Genomic DNA, 19,642 nt, shown 5'->3' with positions numbered 1-19,642 from the left:
TGAGCAGCCCCAAGCCCCGCACTAGCAGCAGCTGGCTTCAATTTGCACCTTGACTTCTCAAGGCACCTCCAAGCCCAGTGCAGGTGGTGGCCATTTGTGGTTGCTTTGTGGCTCATGCCAGGTAGTTCTGGGCAGGGCACAGGCTATGGCTGAACTTGGCCAGTGTCAGGGCTTCTTCCAGGAGGCCCCATGGCTGGCACACTGTGTGGCCAGTTTATGACCAAGCTGGAGGGCCACCCAGATGCTTCAGTGTGCAACATACCCAAAGAGCTGTTTGGGCAGGGACCAGAGCTCTGCTAAATAAAATCCTGCTCCATAGGGTCAGCCCTTGAACAGCAGCTCCTATGGTGTAGTCACAGCCAGTCCTCACAACCAACCAGACTAAGGGTCAATTCCTCCCATTGTCATGCAAACAGCAACTCAGGCTCAACTACAATAGGAGGGCATATACAACTCACAAAAAGGACACACCTGGAGCACCCAGCTCAGGTCACCAGGGAGACTGCAGCACAGGGCCCCGCAGGACACCTACTATATAACACCATTCTACTAAGATCAGGAGACATAACAGCTCTACTTAATACATAGAAACAAACACAGGGAGGCAGCCAAAATGGGGAGACAAAGAAACATGTCTTAAGTAAAAGACAGAGCAAAGCCCCAGGAAAAGAACGAAACAAAATGGAGATAAGCAATCTACCAGATGCAGAGTTCCAAACACTCATTATAAGGATGCTCAATGATCTCAGGGAGAACTTCAAAACAGATATAGGAAACATAAAAACAGAGATAGAAAACAAAAAAAAACCAGTCAGAAATAAAGAATACAATAACTGAAATGAAAAATACATAAGAGGAATTCAACAGTAGATGAAGCAGAGGATCAAATCAGAGAATTAGAAGTTAAAGTAGCAGAAAACACCCAATCAGAACAGCAAAAAGAAAAAAATGCAAACCATGAGGACAGTTTAAAGGGCCTCTGGGACAATATCAAGCATACCAACATTAGCATTATAAAGGTACCAGAAGAAGAGAGAGAGCAAGGAATTGAAAACCTATTTGAAGAAATAATGATGGAAAACCCCCCTAACCTGGTGAAGGAAATAGATATACAAGCTCAGGAAGCACAGAGTCCCAAGCAAGATGAACCCAAAGAAGCCCACACAAAGACACATCATAATTAAAATGTCAAATATTAAAGACAAAGAAAAAAATGTTAAAAGCAGCAAGAGAAAGCAGTTAGTCACTTACATGGGAGCTCCCATAAGACTATCATCTAATTTCTTATCAGAAACTTTGCAGGCCAGAAAGGATTGGCACAAAATATTCAAAATGATGAAAAGCAAGGACCTACAAACAAGATTGCAGTACCCAGGGAAAGACAGAGAAAGAACTTCTAAGACAAGAAAAAGCTACAGGAGTTCATCACTGTCAAACCAGTATTGTAAGAAATGTTAGAGGGATTCCTTTAAGATAAAAAAAGATAAAAAATATGAATATCAAATTGGCAATAATTACATATCTATCAAATTACTTTAAGTGTCAATGAATTAAATGCTTTAATCAAAACACAGGGTGGCTAAATGGATAAGAAAACAAGAACTTAAGTATGTTGCCTATAATAGATTCACTTCAGATGTAAAGGCACACACAGACTGAAAGTAAAGGGATGGGAAAAAGATGTTTCATGAAAATGGAAACAAACAAACAAGCAAGCAAGCAAGGAAATAAACAAACAAACAAAATACTGGGGTAGCAATATTTATACCAGACAAAATAGATTTTGAAACAAAGGCTATAACAAGAGACAAAGAAGGACCAAGTAATCCCACTTTTGAATATTTATCCAAAGAAACCCAAAATATTACTTCGGGGGATGAATGTTCATTGCAGCATTGTTTACAGTGGCCAAGATGTGGAGGCAGCCTGGGTGTCTGTTCATGGATGATGAATGGATAAAGAGTAGGTGGTACATATATACAATGGAATATTGCTGGGCCATGGAGGGGAATGGGTTCGTGCCATCTGTGATGGCATGGATGGACCTAGAGGCTATTGTGCTGAGTGGAGTATGTCAGACAGAGAAAGACAAATGTAATGTGATTTTGCTTATATGTGGAATTTAAAGAACAAAATAAATGAACAAGCAAAACAGAAAGAAACTCATAAATACAGAAAACATTTTGATGTTTGCCAGATGGGAAGGCTTTGGGGGTGGGATGGGTGAAAAAGGGGACGAGATTAAGAAGTACAAATTTGCAGCTACAAAATTGTCATCAGAATGTAAAGTATAACATAAGGAATACAGTCAATAATATTGTAATAACTGTGTATTGTGTCAGATTGGTACTAGATTTATTGGGGTGATCAGTTTGTAAGTATGTAAATGTCTAATTACTGTATTGTACACCTGAAACTATTATAATATTGTATGCGAACTATAATTGAAAAATAAAAAATTATTTAAAAAAGAAAAGGAAGTCCTCCAAGGGGTTCACCCTCTCAGCTAACAAATACAAGGAAATGGCTCTTAGAGTACTTTATGAAAGTTTACTGAGGTCAACTAAACATTGACATCTTCCTCAGGTTCCTTCTGGAAAAATTGGAACTTGTAAGTACTGATAAGAAAAAAAAATCAATTTCTTAACGAATAAAACACAGACATAATTATGATTATGATTATCATCATTATTATTTCATAGTTTCATCCTAAAGGAAATAAGATGGACTTATTTATAGTGTACTAAATAATTGAATACATTTCTTTAACTCAGTGGATAATGTGACAATTATTCAGTAAGAGTGCTATCAGGGTTATGATCCAAAGAGACATGATGAATTGGACTCTTAATTTTTTTGTGGCAGTTTCGATAAAAATTTAGACACTGTTTTTTATTTCCTGCTCTTCCTTTGCATGCAGTTTACTCCTAGCAGTTAGAGATATGCTTAGCTGTGGACAAACAACCTGGTTAGAGGCAGTTTACCAAATATGAAGCAATCTTCCAAGGGAAGTTATCTACGAAAGGGTGAATTACCACTGTATGATCAACCCAATTGTGATATTTTTTACCCTCTTCCACCAATTCTGATAGTTTAATAATTTCCTGTGGTTGAAATGGAAATGCTGGTTAAATGAAAACAGTAATTTTGGAGAGAAATGTGATGGCTTACTTCATCTAGTGTGTGATAATTTTCGTAGTATGAGGAGGAGTCCCGGGGGCTGACCGTGTCGTTGGAAGTCTGCTGGCGGATAATATCTCCCACATCTTCCATCAAGACACTAGGTGATGAAACAGAGGGCAAGCTGGTTTCCAAAAAGGGCTCTGATTTTCCCACATGGCCCATTGCAACCCCAACACATGAGCACGGGTTGGGGGGAAATCACTAAGAAATCTAACAAGCAAAAGTTCATCAAGGTGAAAACAACACCACCTAACAGTGCAGTAGGATGAAATTCACAAACCCTCTTGGCAGAGCCCTCATGGGCACTGGAGAGAAAGTGCCCTATCTGGTATGTTTTCAGGGCCTTCAAAATCTCACCCTTCCTCCACTGTTATCAACATTTCTTGATTGTGCTTCATCAGTGTCTTTTATGTGAACATACAGGTTAATGGACAACATTCTTCAATTTAGAGTAACATTGTGTTATTCTCTTTTCAGTTAAAAACCAAGGGGAAGCAAAAAGGCTTTTCTTTTCGTTTTCCATTGTGACAACTATTGACCTATACTAGATGTTATACACAGCCAAAGATGATCAAATCTCTAGAGAAATACAAGCACAGGAAAAGGAAAGGTATGGGAAAATCATCTTATGTAATGCCTCTTGAGAAATGCCACATTGTTAACTGGGCAAAATTTTTAACTGAATTAAGCCATTTAATTACCTGGGATGAACAATTTAAAAGTTAGATATCATTTTAATAATGGCTTCTTTACTTTTATTTAGGCCAATAGATAAAAGCCAAAGCTTTGACATCAGAAAGTTCAACTCCTACCTCTGCCATGTTCTAGCATGGTTGACCTTGAGAAATTCATTTGTAAGTTTCAAAACCTCTTTCATCTGGACAATGAGGCAAATTTAACCTCACAGGGTTAAATAAGAATTAAATGATAAAAAGGCCCAGCACAGTTCCTAGATGGCAGTAAACGCTTATAACATATTATTAATAATTATCATAGTGTATTCTCCAAATTGGAGAGTACATGATACAGAGGAGAGAGCATGGCCTCCAGGAAGTGCTAGAACAGCAAGAGGACACTGGCACTCGGGCGATGGATAGAGAGAGGAGATAGTGGATGGGAGACTCCCAAAGGAAGAGGGCGTGGACTCTGCGCAGAAATCACATCTGATACACTTTGTAATCTAGGACCAGTCAGGAATGTTCACTGACCTTGTGAAGGAAGTAAAATCCTCTTCATCAGCTGCTTTTTAGAATTCTACTAAAGTCTACTAAAGTGAATGACAATTTTGCTCCTCAAGTCTGGGTACAGAGTAGCAAAACTATAAGAAGGAAAGAATTAGGAGGAACTATAAGAGGCTCCACAGACTACTGACTCTAGCCGTCATTTTGAGATAAGGGAGCAAGGTCCTGAGAGGTTAAACCACTTGTTCAAGATCACAGATCTAGGTACTTGGGGTTCATCGCCAGTTCACTTCAGAGATTTCCATGTTGCCATGTCTAATGTAAGTATTAATTTTTCCAGGAAGCAATTATACCATCTGCTAGTCAAATGCATAATAGGTGCTTACAATAGCTATTCAATAAATATTGAATGATGCTTACCTGAATGAAATTCTGCTCTCATTTAAATGGGCTTTCACAGTGCTTATATCAGATGCATTCACAAAAAAATGGACTGCTTTTTTCTTCTCAATAAATTCAGCTGTTACCGGCTGCCAGAGGACAATCTGCAGTTTCAAAGGGAAAACAATGATAAAACAAAAAAATTGTTGTTCACATCATTTTCATCTGAAGCTAAAATCAGAAAAGTGTGCCTATAAGGGAAATGGAAAAGACTTCCTGGCCACTGGTCCTCATTCACACACATGGCATTATAAACATTTTTTTCAGGGAGCTTGTTTTATTCTTCTCTGTAACCCCAGTTGCTAAAGGGCCTGAAACATACTAGGTACTCAATAAACACTTGAAGAGAAAATGAATGAATGAGTGAATGAATATATTTATGGCCCAATTGTAAAACTGGATGTTTAAGTCAGATGTTTATAAGAGAAACAAAATTTTGTCTAGAAAGTTGATTAAATGGTGATTTTCTTTAATAAAAATTCCATATCCTTGATACTATTATCATGCCAGTGTTCTTATACTTTAATCTAATTATGAACTTCGGGTAATGTCTTCCAAAATTATTTACATTTTTTTGTATTTTACTGCACTGGTTCAAAGCATATTCACACTCATTTCCTTTGATCATTATATTAGGTTGGTGCAAAAGTAATTGCGGTTTAAAAGGTTAAAATTAATTGCAAAAACTGCAATTACTTTTGCACCAACCTAATAGTAACACTTTAACATAGACTAGGCAAGTGTCATTATTTTCATTGTTCAGATGAAGAAATTAATGCTCATAGCTAACTTGTCTAAAATCACACATCTAGAAAGTGGCAGACCAAGGACTAAATTCTATATCTCTGATGCTCCTCTGCTGGTATTTCCTCTGTCCATGGTGTGGTGACTATGAAAATTCACTGCTCACCTCTTCTGTTGGGAGAGGGAGAGGTGACTGACCTTCCCTGCTGAGCCCCCTTTTGGTCCACCAGAGACTGAGGCCATTGCTGCTGCAGGGCAGCAGCCAGTCAGTGATTCAGCATTGTGGGTGTATTAATGCAGGTCCATTCCTGCCAGGTATGAGTTTCCTCTTACAGGTGACTTTGGCTTAAGGACTCATGACTGGTCCAGCCAAACCTTCTGTGGAGCTGCTTTGTAGTCTAGATAGACTGTCCATGCACAATCTACCTTTCTGCACAGGTGTCAGAGCTGTATCATGGTGTGAGCGTGCTCCCTGCCATCTCCAGCTCCCTCCTCTTCTTCCTTCACAAGCATGCACCCTAGTAAATCTCTCATGTCTTTAATCTGGTCTGCTTCTTGGAGAACCCTAACTGACAAACAGGGAGCCATCAATTTTCTACCATGATATTTTGTAACTCTTATCAGTCTTCCACACCTTAGGTATTCTGGGGAGATGGGTCCCATGTATGAAAATTTTAATAAATTTTTACTTGTGTTTTTGATGCTTGCTTCTTGGTTAAAAACCATTGTTTTATAAGCAAAGTCCTATTGGACGTCTGTTATCATAGCATCTTGTTAAGTACACACTTTCAATTCCAAGGAACTATTATGCAGTTGGCTGAGAAGCCAGGAACACAAATGAAGGTTTAATTTTGGAAACCAGCAAAATCATGTGATTATGGGAAGGGGGAGAAGGCTGTAAGAAGAGGGGTTTAAACCAACTATATATGTTAGACAACATATAGGAGAGAACATGGCACATAATACTTCCACAAAATGAAACCAATATAAAGATAAATGAGGGAAAAATTACCTCACATGTTGTAGTAAGATTCTGCAGAATTTGAATTTGCCTAGATGTTGTAGGAAGAGCAGATAAAACTTGGCCACTGGGAAAACATAAAACAGGATTTTGATGTTAAAAAAAAAGTAAAAAGCTTCTGCACAGCAAAAGAAGCCATCAACAAAACAAAGAGGCAACCAACCAAATAGAAGAAGATATTTGTAAACAATACCTCCGATAATGTGCTAATATCCAAAATATATAAAGAACTCATACAACTCAACAACAAAAAACAAACAATCCAATTAAAAAATGGGCAGAGGACCTGAACAGACTCTTCTCTGAAGGAGACATATGAACAGCCAATAGACGTATGAAAAGATGCTAAACTTCACTACTTAGGGAAATGGAAACCAAAACCACAATGGGGTACCACCTCACACCTGTTAGAATGGCTATTATCAACAAGCAAACCAAAACCACAATGGGGTACCACCTCACACCTGTTAGAATGGCTATTATCAACAAGACAAGTAATAACAAGTGTTGGAGAGGCTGTGGAGAAAAAGGAACCTTCATACACTGCTGGTGGGAATGTAAATTGGTACAGCCACCATGGAAAACAGTATGGAGGTTCATCCAAAAATGAAGAAAATAATTACCATGTGACCCAGCAATCCCTTTTCTGGGTATCTACCCCCAAAATCTGAAAACATTTATTTATCTGTAAAAACGTATGTACTCCTATGTTCATTGCAGCATTATTCATGATGACCAAGACATGCAAACAACTGAAGTGTCCTTCGATAAATAATTGGATAAAAGTGTGGTACATATACACAATGGAATATTACTTGGCCATAAGGAAAGATGAAATACTGCCATTTGTGACAACATGGCTGGATCTTCAGAATATCATGCTAAGCAAAATAAGCACATGGAAAAAGTAAAAAAAAAACAAACATATGATTTTACTCATGTGGGATATAAAACTGAAAGCAACAAATGAACAAACAAGACAAACATATAGACAGAAGTTCATACACACAGACAACAGTTTAGTGGTTACCAGAGGGTAAAGGGGGAGGGAGGAAGTAAAAGGGGTCAGATAAGTGGTGACAGAAGGAGACGTGACTTTGGGTGATGAACACACAATGCAATATACAGATGATGTATTATAGAATTGTACACTTGAAACTTATATAATTTTATTAACTGATGTTACCCCAATTAATTTAGTTTTTTAAAAAAGTAAAAATGACATAAATTATATGGGAGGGGTTTCGAGATAATTATAAAAAGTAAATAAACTTCAAATATTAAAAGGAAAGAGGATCTTGCTATAGACTAAGTGTAGTGTTAAAAAGAGAAGATATACTCACTCTTTCTGCTCCTAAACAATTGCAAAATCAACCGCTCTCTTAAATGGGAATCAGTTTGCAGAATGCTTACTTTTTCTTTCGTGTGTGTGTGTGTGTGTGTGTTTGTGTGTGTTAATTTAAAAAATTACATATTTCATGCATAAGGGAATATTTATGCTGACACTAGCTTATTACACAACTAAATTAATACCTGTGAACCCATTACACCACATCAGAAATCCAACTTTATTGGTGTCCTTGAAGCTCCCCACACTGCCTGGCTGCTATATTCCCAACAACATCCACTTTCCTACATTTTCACTTTGTTCATTGGCTTGCTTTTCTTTGTAGTATAGATTCTTAAGCACATGCATGGATTTGTGTATGTGTGGATTCTTAAAATATCCTTATACTTGCTTGATTTAACTCTACAAGATAGTATACTATATGTCTTCTTCTGTATCTTGTTGTTTTCACTCCATATTGTATTTTTCAAGATTAACATTTGTGTTGAAGTATCTAGTCACAATTCACAAGTGTAAGAATTTGTCTACAAGTGGAATTGCTATTCCTTGGTTGTATGCACAATTTTAATTGCATGAGATAGTGCCAAATTATTTCTCAACCTTTTTAAACCAATTTATATTCTCACCAGTAGTGGAAAACATTTCCCGTAGCTCCTCTTCCTTGCTAACACTAATGATATCTGACTTTAATTTTTCCAATTTAATGGTTGTGAAATGAAATCTTGTAATTGTAATTTTAATTTTCTGACTTACTAATGAAGTACAGTTATTTCCATCAGATTTTTTTTTTTTGTCACAGTTGGCTAGTATAATTTCTTTCTGTAGTCTAGATACTAACCCTTTTCAGTTAAATGTATTGAAAATATCTTCTACCAGTTTGTCTTTTCTCTTTCCTCATGATATATTTTTATCCATCATTTTCTTCTGGGTTTCTGTTTTTTCTCTGTGTTAAGAACCCTTCACCAATACTGGGTCATAAAGATATTTTCTTATATTTCTTTTGTCTTTCTCATTTAAGTTTTTAATCCTTTGAAAATTATTTGTTTGAGTGCAGTGTAAAGCAGGAATTGAGTTCTTCTTCCTCTTCTCCTTCTCCTTCTCCTTCTTCTTCACATCATTTATTAATCATCAATACTTTCCCCAGGGATCAGCTATGCCAATTCTGTCATATATAAGTTTTCATACTATTTTGCAGAAACAATGCTGGTTGCTGGTTCATCACATCATGTCCTTTTCCTGGGCACATAGAAAAATTACATTTCCTAGCCTTTCGTGTTGCATTGAGACCACGTAACTGAGTTCTCCACGAAGGGAATGTGTGTGGGAGTGATATGCCACAATTAAAAGCAGGTGGGACACTTCATGGGTTACCGCTCATCCTGTGGCTAGAAGCAAAGAATCCCAAGATGTAAAGTTGCAAACTGGAAGCAGCCCAGATCTCCACATTGCAGGAGAATAGCAGGGAGAGCTTTGTAACCTTCATCAATTGGTGATACGAATGAGAAATAAACCTTGGTTGTGGCATGTGAAGCTATTTCAAGGGAACTAGTTATTATAGCATAATCAAGGATTACCCTCGGTAATACAGTGTGCTCTCTTTCTTGGCTCTTTCTTATGTTCCATTGATTTACTTGTCTATCCTTGTGCCAACACCACTCATCTTTATGACTGTAGCTTTATATTAAATCTTAACATCCTGTAGGACAAGCTTCTGCTTCTGCTCTCCCTTTCCTAGATCTTTTTAAGGTCCACTTGGTTCAATCCTTTGTTTTTCCACACACATTTTAAAAATCAGCTTGTCATGTTCCATAAAATTTTTGGATTTTGATTAGAATTATATTAACCTATAGATCAATAACTTGTGGAGAACAGGCATCCTGACGATTCTAAGTCTTCTTATCAGTAAATACAATAGATTTGTCTATTGGTTTACACTTTTCTTTAGTAGCTTTCGATAAAGATTTATAATTATACTCACTAAGATTTTGCAGGCCGGCCTGCTGGCTCAGGTGGTTGGAGTGCAGTGCTCCAAATACTGAGGTTACCAGTTCGATTCCCACATGCGCCAATGAGCTGCGCCCTCTACTGCTAAGAGTGTGAACAATGGCTCTCCCTGGAGTTGCGCTGCCATGAGCAGCTGGAGGTCCACATGAGTGGCTGTGGGCTGCTGCAGGCTGCTGTGGGCTGATGTGGGCTGCTGTGAGCTGCCGAGAGCTGCTGTGAGAGGCCGACTGACTGCCTCAGCCAGGGGAGCGCAAGGCTCATAACACCAGCATGGGCCAGGGAGCTGTGTCCTACACAACTAGACTGAAAAACAATGGCTTGAACCAGAGTTGCAGGGGGAGGCAGAAAAAGGGGAAAAGAAAGATTTGGCACATGTTTATTATATTTATTCTAGCAAATTTGTTTTTCTTTTGTAAATGGTAACTTTTAATATTCAATCTCTTAGTTCTTTCTTGATGAGGTATAAAAATGAAATTGAAATCTGGGGTCAAGATAGTGAAGTAGGTAAATGCTGTGTTTAACTTCTCTAACAAACACATCAAAATTACAACTAAACTAGAAAACAACCATCATTGAGAATCACCTGAAATCTTGCTGAACCAAAGCCCTACAACTAAGGACATACAGAAGAAGCCACCTTGAGACTGGTAGGAGGGGCAGAGATGCAGAATGGGCTGGTCCCAAACCTGCATGTGAGCGTTAAAAATCAGAAGGGACATCTCAGCTGTGGAGGTTCCTCCCCCCCAAAAGAGTAACAGATCCCAGTGCCACACCAGGTACCCTATCCCAGGGTTCCAGCGCCAGGGAGAGAAGACCCCGTCATTTCTGGTTGAAAACCAGTGGATATCGTGGCTAAAGTCCCAGATGCTCCTCTTAAAGGGACTGGGCACTGACTTACTCACCAATAGAATCACTTTCTTTGAGCTCCAGCGCTGGGGCAGCAGCTGGAGAGATGCCAGGGACACACAGACAACTGAGCTGTCTGGCTTCAGGATGAAAGCTGGAGGGGCAGCTTTCTCCCAGATGGAGACACTGGTGGAAGTCATTGTTTCTTTGTTGAGCACTCCCCCTTCCTGGCATGCACTCAGGCGGCTGCAGTATCTGAATCTCCATCAAGTTGATGACGCCATTCATTCATCATGCTGTGTTGATTCTGAGATCTTGCCCCAACCAACTTTTGTGCACACCCAAGCCGCTTCCAGTGGCTTTTTTTTTTTTTTTTACAAACCGCCTGCCTTAGCTCATGCTGCAGACTTTCCTAGGGTCTCTCAAAGGTTCACAGAACCCCAAAAAGCAGCACCTGGCTTGACCATGTCCTGTATCTCTGGCTGAGCAACTCTAAGCCTGGCATTAGCAGCAGCCAGCCCTAATTCACGACTTGGCCTTTTGGAGCATTTCCAAGCACAGCACTTGTGGCAGCCATCTGTGGATTGCTTTGTGGCTCCTGCCAGGTGGCTCTGGGTGGGGCATGTGCTTTGGCTGAACTTAACTTGCAGTGGGTCCCCTCCTTAGCGGCCTTGGGGCTGTTGCACCCAGGGGCTAGCTTTGAAATGAGCTAGAGCCTCACCTAGCCACCTCCAAAGATGACATACCCAAGGGACAGATTCTGCAGGCACCAGAGCCCTGACGAGGCAGATCTTGCTCTGTAGAGTCAGCCCCCTGCACAACAGCACCTCCACTGTTGTCATGGTCAGTTCTCACAACCAATGAGACAGAGGGTCAGTTCCTCCCATTGAGGTGAAAACAGCAACCAAGGCTCAACTACAACAAGAGGGCACATACAACCCATACAAGGGACACACCTGGAGTACATGGCTCTGGTGACCAAGGAGACTGTGCTACTGAGCCCCACAGCACACCTACTACCTAATGCCACTCTACTAAGACCAGGAGACATAGCAGCCCTGCCTAATACACAGAAACAAATACAGGTAGGCAGCCAAAATGGGAAGAAAAAGAAACATGTTCCAAATAAAAGAACAGAACAAAGCTCCAGAAAAAGAACTAAACAAAATGGAGACAAGCAATCTACCAGATGCAGAATTTTAAACACTAGTTATAAAGATGCTCAATGATCTCAGGAAGAACTTCAAAAAAGACATAGGAAACATAAAAATGAAGATAGAAAACATAAAAAAGAACCAGTCAGAAATAAAGAATGCAATAACAAAAATGAAAAATACATTCCAGGGATTCAACATTAGATTAGATGAAGCAAAGGACCGAATCAGTGATTTAGAAGATAAGGTAGCAGAAAACACCTAATCAGAACATCAAAAAGAAAAAAGAAGCCCTGAAAATGAGGACAGTTTAAGAGACTTCTGGGACAACATCAAGCATTCTAACATTCACATTATAAGGGTACCAGAAAGATAAGAGAGAGAGCAATGAATTGAAAATATATTTGAGGAAATAATGAGGAAAAACTTCCCTAACCTGGTGAAGGAAATAGACATAAAAGCCCAGGAAATGTAGAGAGTCCCAAACAAGATGAACCCAAAGAGGCCAACACCAAGAACATCATAATTAAAACGCCAGTGTTAAAGACAAAGAAAGAATATTAAAAGCAGCAAGAGAAAAGCTGTTAGTTACCTATAAGGGATCTCCCATAAGACTGTGAGCTAATTTCTCAACAGAAAGTTTGCAGGCCTGATGGGATTGGCACGAAATATTTAAAGTGATGAAAAGCAAGGCCGTACAACCAAGATAACTCTAGCCAGCAAAGCTATCATTTAGAAAAAGAGTTTCTCAGACAAGAAAAAAGTAAGGAGTTTATCACCACCAAAGCAGTATTACAAGGAATCTTAGAGGGCTTCTTTAAGACAAAAATAATAAACAACATATGAATAATAAAATGACAATAACTATATACCTATGAACAATTGCTTTCAATGTAAATGGATTAAATGCTCCAATCAAAAGATATGGGGGCTGAATGGATAACAAAACAAGACCCTTACATATGCTGCCTAGAAGAGACTCACTTGAGATTGAAAGACACACAGAGACTGCAAATAAAGGGATGGAAAAAGCTATTTCATGAAAATGGAACAAATGAACAAAAATCTGGGGTAGCAATACTTAAACCAGACAAAATAGATTTTAAAACAAAGACTGCAACAAGAGACAAAAAAGGACCTAGTATTCCCACTTCTGGATATATATTCAAAGAAACCTGAACACTACTTTGAGGGTATGTATTCATCCATGTGTTCATTGCAGCATTATTTACAATAGCCAAGATATGATGGCAACCTGGGTGTCCCTGAATGGATGAGTGGATAAAGAAGAGATGGTACAAACACACAATGGAATATTATTAAGCTGTAAAAAAATGAAATTTTGCCGTCTGAGACAACATGGATGAACATAGAGGGTATTGTGCTGAGTATAGTAAGTCAGACAGCAAAAGACAAATGTCATATGATTTCACTTATAAGTGGAATGTAAAGAACAAACTAAACAAAACAGAAAGAAACTTATAGATACACAGAACATTTTGATGGTTGCCAGATGAGAAGGGGGTTGAGCATCGTTGGAAAAGGGGAAGTACAAATTGGTTGTTACACAGTAGTCACGGGGATATAGGGAATAGCATAAGGAATATAGTCAATAATATTGTAATAACGATGTGTGGTGTCAGATGGGTACTAGATCTGTTGTGGTGATAAATGGGAGGAGGATTGGGGGCAGGGTGAAAAAGGTGAAGGGAATAAGAAATACAAATTTGTAGTTATAAAATAGTCATGGGGATGGTAAAATAAAGCATAGGGAATATAATCAATAATATGGGAATAACTATGTATAGTGCCAACTGGGTACTAGTAAGGGGGACCACTTCTTAAATTATATAAATTTCTAACCACTGTGCTATACACCTGAAATTAATATAAATAAAATTGAATGTCAGTGTTGCACTTGGCCCAAAACCATGCACTTGGGCCAAGTGGCCTGGTATACCATATGGGATTAGAGGTACCTGTGATGGGAAAAGATGCCATTTGGAGGTTTTGGCAGGTGATAGGAGAATCACAATATAGACACCTATAGCAAAGCCATGGCATCTGCAGTGGAGAATTGTACACTTTTTTAAAAAACAGTTTTTCTCCCTGATTTTATGCTTTTCCATATTACTTACTTTTTAAACCAGAAAGAGAATTTATTGTATTTAGTCAGGAAAAATATGATGATAAAAGCTACTCTGACTGAAAAAACCACTACAGAGCTTCTCATTATGCCCGTGACCCTCTCACTAGTACATTTCTTATTGCTTTCAAATGTCCTCTGAATTCATCAGTGGAATATAGCTATCCAGGGGGTTTTCTAGCTTTTCATAGTGTTTTCAGTCTAACATGTCCTATTTCAGGATTTTTTTATCCCTCTTTTTTTACCATCTGCCACAAGAGTTCTGACATTTCTAGTTCACTGTCTCAAGACTAGCTCTAACTGTAGGGTCTGTAGTTAATCCCATGAATGTTCCTCTTGCAAGTTTCCTCTCAGAAAAGAGACCAACCAGGATCCTAGAGCAAGTGCTCCCAAAATTTATTTTATGAAGCAGATTGATCTGAGTAGCACAAGGCATGACTATATAGTAGATGCCATGTATGCTGCCCGGACGAAATGAAATCCCATTTCCCCAGGTGCTGGGAGTGTTGGCAGCTCTCAGCTGAATTCCTTTCCAGGACTTTCTCTTGTCTAAGGAGGGCCATGTTGCCACGGTCTTGCCCCCTCTCAGGTACAGTCCACATGCAATGACCAATAAATATGGGTCATAAAGTCATACCTCTTTGCCTTAATTTGGGACAACTCTGCAAGGACAACCCAGTTTCGGGGCTCCCTGTAGGTGTAGCTGAGGCCTTTGTTTTGACTGCATCACAGCTCAATTCCTCCTGTGAACAATTCTCTCCTTTCATTCCTCCACAAATGTTCATCTTGAGATCACTTTCCAGTATAATTCCTATATGTAAAACTCTCAGAGTCTATTTCATGGGCAAACTAACCCACAACACACACACAAATGCATACTATTTGAACTAAAATATGAAAAGTACCACATAAGTGCTACACAAATCCTCTGCTACCTAAATAAAATCAGAAGTTATTTTTGGCTGAGCTAGTCAGAGAATGGAGACACTTTGAGCTGAATTTTTGAGGCAGGTAGGATTTGATAGGTGAAAGGGAAATGAATGGCATAAAATAAAAATAGGTAGATTTTTGACAAGTGAATTAGAGACAAAGATAATGTAAGTGGCTGGTGCATATGTGGAAGAACCAAATCAGAGCTCAGGGAATGGTAAGTGATCCAGGAGGACAGGAATATGGTGCTGATGCTGGGATGTACCAGGAAACAAAACCAGGATGAATGGGCAGGCTCAGACCTGATTACCAAGGGTCTTCAATGCTAGGGGCAGGATTGTGGCCCTTATTTACAACATGGTTGGGCACTGTTTTGAGCAAAAGAGTGACAAACTCCAAGCTGTCTTTTGATGTGAAGTATAAAGAAGTGGGGATGCATGTAATTTAATCATTATAATTTTAGAGTTAACTTCCTAATGAGTTAAGCTAACAACGAAATGAGATACATTATTCACAGGCTGAATTTCAATGTCACATAAAGGAAGTCTTGTGTTGACCAGAAGATAAGATTTTTCTAATGTATTTTTCTAATGTATGAAAGAAGAGAAAAGTACCAAAGTTAGTCAACAGAGGAGAAAGAAAGAAACTGTAAGATAAAAAATGTGCCACCCAAATGGGCCTCTTTCTTAAGGGAAAAAAACCCAAAAACTTAAGGAAACATAAAAAATACGTTAAGAAATGTGGAGGAGTAAAATCATAAGGGTAAAAATTCACTGTAAAATATATTGATATGTCCAAGTTCAAATTGTGGTGAGTTGGACTCTATCTTGAGTTTGATCAAAGTGCCAACACAATAGAATCAAGTAATGGGATGAAGGTAGGTCAGAACACCTTAGGTAGAATTTAAATTTTTGAAAATAAGTTTCATCACTTATGTTCTCTTACCTGGAGAGAGACTATAAGAAGTGGTCAAGGTGCAGAGACAGAGAGGATTTATAAAGATATTTCTTTGCAGCAACTTTTTGTAGTTCTCTCAATCTAAATTTGACTTCCAACAGACGATGGGAGAGTCTAAACAGGTATCTCCATGTGTAGAGAGACATGAGCACTTAATACCTGCTCCTGAGAATGCTAAACCTTCATGTGGTTGGTTTCCAGTTGGCTAGATAGTAATCAAAATCAGAAGAAGAAACACTTCATGTAATATAGTAGCTATAACTCAGATGCCATCCAACAGTGCCACCTAAAGGGATGAGGAAATCTCAGTAGCAAGAACTTGGAGGAGTAGGCAAGATCCCTAGAGGTCAAGGATGGAGTGAGTCACAGTGACCATCTAGAAAGAGCTGCATCTATCCTGGTCTGCAGAATTTCCCATCAAGGGAATCTCAGAAACGTCTACTAAGTTAAAACCCAAAAAAAGGACTAATGAAAAAGAGTCAAGTGTGTGTGTGGAGAGAGGTGGGAAGTTGTTTTTCTACAAATAAAGCCTGAGACATTTGAATAATACCTTGGTTGGACCCACATTCTAGTTTCTGAATTGAGGTTTTTTTTGCATTTTAACATGGCCGAAAGACTATCAATTACTCAGGAGTGGGCTAAAAAGCCATAGAATTTTCTAACTTTCTAAGTAAGGGTCTGGAAAGATTACCCCCACCATATAGAGAAAAAATATAAAGACATGTTTTTATCTCATCTCTGAAGTGATTCAGTAACAGGATTTAACCAAAACCATAGGGAAAAAGAAAAACAGGCTAACACCAAAAATAGAATGAAAAATACAAACATAGTGAAATAAGTCAATTTACATAAAAAGTAAACTGAAGCTCAAAGAGGACCAGTAAGATGTAGCAGATCCACGGTTGCAACATTTAATACCTAGGCAACATTTCCTCTGTGCTTCACCTCAAGAACAGGATTATGCTCATCCAGGCCCATCGCCTACTGTGGTTTATAGGAGAAGGTTTACACTTGCCACTGCTCTGAAAGATTATTTTTGAATTTAAAAAGCTGGTAAGATGTCTCTGAACAATGAAACATAGCCCAAGGCTGCAATTTTGTTTTACGTATTACAGCGTTTTAAGGTTACTGGTGTTCTGTTAAGATGAAATAATTTATCAGTGGGAAGCTAAGTGAACGTGAATAAACTGGCGGCAGATAGTATATGAAGTCAACAGAAGGAACATTTCCTGTGGTCCATAAATAATTCTGAAGCCTTCTATCCTCAACCCTTCTCTACTCTCTCATTCCTTTTCCTTCTTCCTACTTTTTCTCACTTCCGGATTCCAAATAAATATCCTCAGCTGACAGGCTGCACTTAAGTAATCATAGCACAATGCAATTAATGACTCTGTTTACCAGATTCTTGCCAGTATTTTATTTGCATCCTTTATTGTGTTTGGTCTTTAAAAGCTAGGGAATATGGAGACATTTTTGTTGTTGTTGTTGTTGGTTGCCTTTCTCTTTCGCATATGGTATTCATGCCTTTAAAAGTTTTTTTGTTCTCATTCCAGGGCATTTCATTGGTGAGATTTATCAAAATGCACCTACAAATCAGCAACTAAGAGATTGCCTGAATACAAAGTGTTATTGGGAAACTGATCACAAGAGAACAACAAAGAACAGCTTTAGGAAGAAGCCAGACTGTTAGCTCAGGCTATAAGAGATCATATTTAGAACCCCAGAAATAAATCATCAAAATCTTCACTGTGAATCAAATTCGATTTTTCCTTTTAGCTTGAGTAATTGGCCATTCCTGGAAAAGCGGCACTCAGAATCATTTGGTACAAACAATGTTTTTACTCACAGAAAGAAGAGTTTGTGATATTATTTCTAGTGCAGGGACAGAACTGATGAATCAGATATGCTTCTCTGCTCACAAAGCTACAGTTACCCCTCTCCCGAAAAATAGGGACCATCACAATAGACACAAAATATTAAATATGTTGGATATTATTTGGTTGAAATATTGCCATGGTCTCATTCCTCTCTTCAAGCATAGGAGTCAGTCAGACTTCAAAGTATATGCTGAAGCAAAAAATAGTAAGTAAAACCATGCATGAAGGAATTTTCTCATTTGTTTCTTCACTATTTCCTTCTTTTCAATTTTTTTGTTTTCATAATATTTAGTCCTATCCCACTGTTATATGCTTACTCATTCTGAAGACACATGGTAAAGCTTTTGGTACATCTTGCCAATGGCTGTCTTAGGAAGGAGTTTGGTTCCCTGCATGACACGACGGCTGTCTGTAGGAGAGACCACAAAGCTTTGGAAGCAGCTGTGACAATGCTTATGTTGGGCTGGCACTGAGGCCACTTTTAGACCTGCTGTGGGTGAAGACCAGTAGACTGGACCTCCAGCCCTGGCATGTCTTTCATGCATTCCCTGCATCTAGACTGTCTTTCTTCTCCTCAAACTTACTGTGACTCAACCCGACATCCCTTCAAATGGGCTCTCTTCCTGACTTCTAGATTTTTTTTTTTTTTTAGAGACAATGCTGTGCAATGAAACAAATGGAAATGATGCTACAGTGGGTTTGAAACCAAACTCTACTGTTTGATTTGGTTCAAACGATTTCTTCTTCCCGAGGTTCAGGTTCCTCTGTAAAATGTCGACAGAGATCCCCAGAGTGTGCGATTGCAGGCATTTAACAAGGTCCCATTTCATAGTGCCTCGCTCGGTGCATGGGACAACTCAGGTGCTAAAGAACCATGAATTTCCTCTCTTTCCCCAATCTGTCAATGACAGTGTCACTGTCTGCAGTACCAGGTTGGATACATTGCTATCACCTTTCCTCCTCCCCTCTCACTCACCGTAAATTAAAGCCAATCACAAAGTTATGGGATATTAGCTCTGGCAAGGACCTTAGAAATCAGAGTCATCTAATTCATTGATCAAACATAGAGATATAAGTCATCGATGTTTCTAGCAATTTGACTCCTGTGCCACTTCAACAACAGTCATTATTTGGTGATGGAATTTGTTGCTTGACACTTGACAATCATATTGAACAAAAAAGAATCAACCAACTGTAGCTAGTTAGTCCAGTGATGATGTGCAAACACAGCTTCAGGCTTACCAGTCAACCTCTATTGTCTTAAATGCTCTTTATGACTCAGAAAAATTTTTCTGGTAAAATTTTCCCTGTCCCTGGTATGTCTCTTATCTCTTTGCTACTCACTAACATGGGGAGAGGAATCTGTCTCAGAAATATTTGAAGGAGAAAAGGATCATAAAATCAAACAAAGGAAAACATAAAATAATTTCCAAGGAAACAATATATATATATTTTAAGAAGCCTAACCATTGACTAGTTAATCAATTACAATATTACACACAGCCAAGAACTATTTTCGCCATGTATTATATATACTAGAGCATGAGTTCGTTTGTTCTTCTAAGTGCTTAATAGTAGAAAATCTTAAAGGAATGACTCTATGAAGCAAAATAAGAATTAGATACGTTCATGTAGCTGTTCTTATAACACAACTATTCTTCCTTTTACATTCCATGATGAATATTTATGCACAACCCAGACCTCCTTGATACCTTGACCCTCTTCTCCCTCCTATGTTCCATGTACAAGAAAAAAATAAATTATCTATAGTTAATATATTTTATATTTGTTAGGGTGTAAATAATTACTT

General features: G+C 38.6%; 1 protein-coding gene across 1 annotated transcript in view; it reads right to left on the bottom strand.

Annotated features, from left to right (window-relative positions):
• CPB2 (carboxypeptidase B2) overlaps positions 1–19,642 on the bottom strand; it is a 56,657-nt gene that overhangs the window by 36,572 nt on the left and 443 nt on the right. Inside the window, exons 2-4 of the mRNA XM_019753549.2 lie at positions 6,562–6,637; positions 4,785–4,909; positions 3,172–3,280 (exon numbers count right to left, since the gene is read on the bottom strand). Of these exons, the coding sequence (XP_019609108.2) occupies positions 3,172–3,280; positions 4,785–4,909; positions 6,562–6,637 (310 nt within the window). The remainder of the gene's footprint in view (positions 1–3,171; positions 3,281–4,784; positions 4,910–6,561; positions 6,638–19,642) is intronic.

The sequence above is a fragment of the Rhinolophus sinicus genome, linkage group LG04 (genome assembly GCF_036562045.2).
Source record: "Rhinolophus sinicus isolate RSC01 linkage group LG04, ASM3656204v1, whole genome shotgun sequence".
NCBI classification, from domain to species: domain Eukaryota; kingdom Metazoa; phylum Chordata; class Mammalia; order Chiroptera; family Rhinolophidae; genus Rhinolophus; species Rhinolophus sinicus.
Note: the sequence above shows the minus strand (reverse complement) of the source record. Positions and strands in the feature narration are given on the sequence as shown.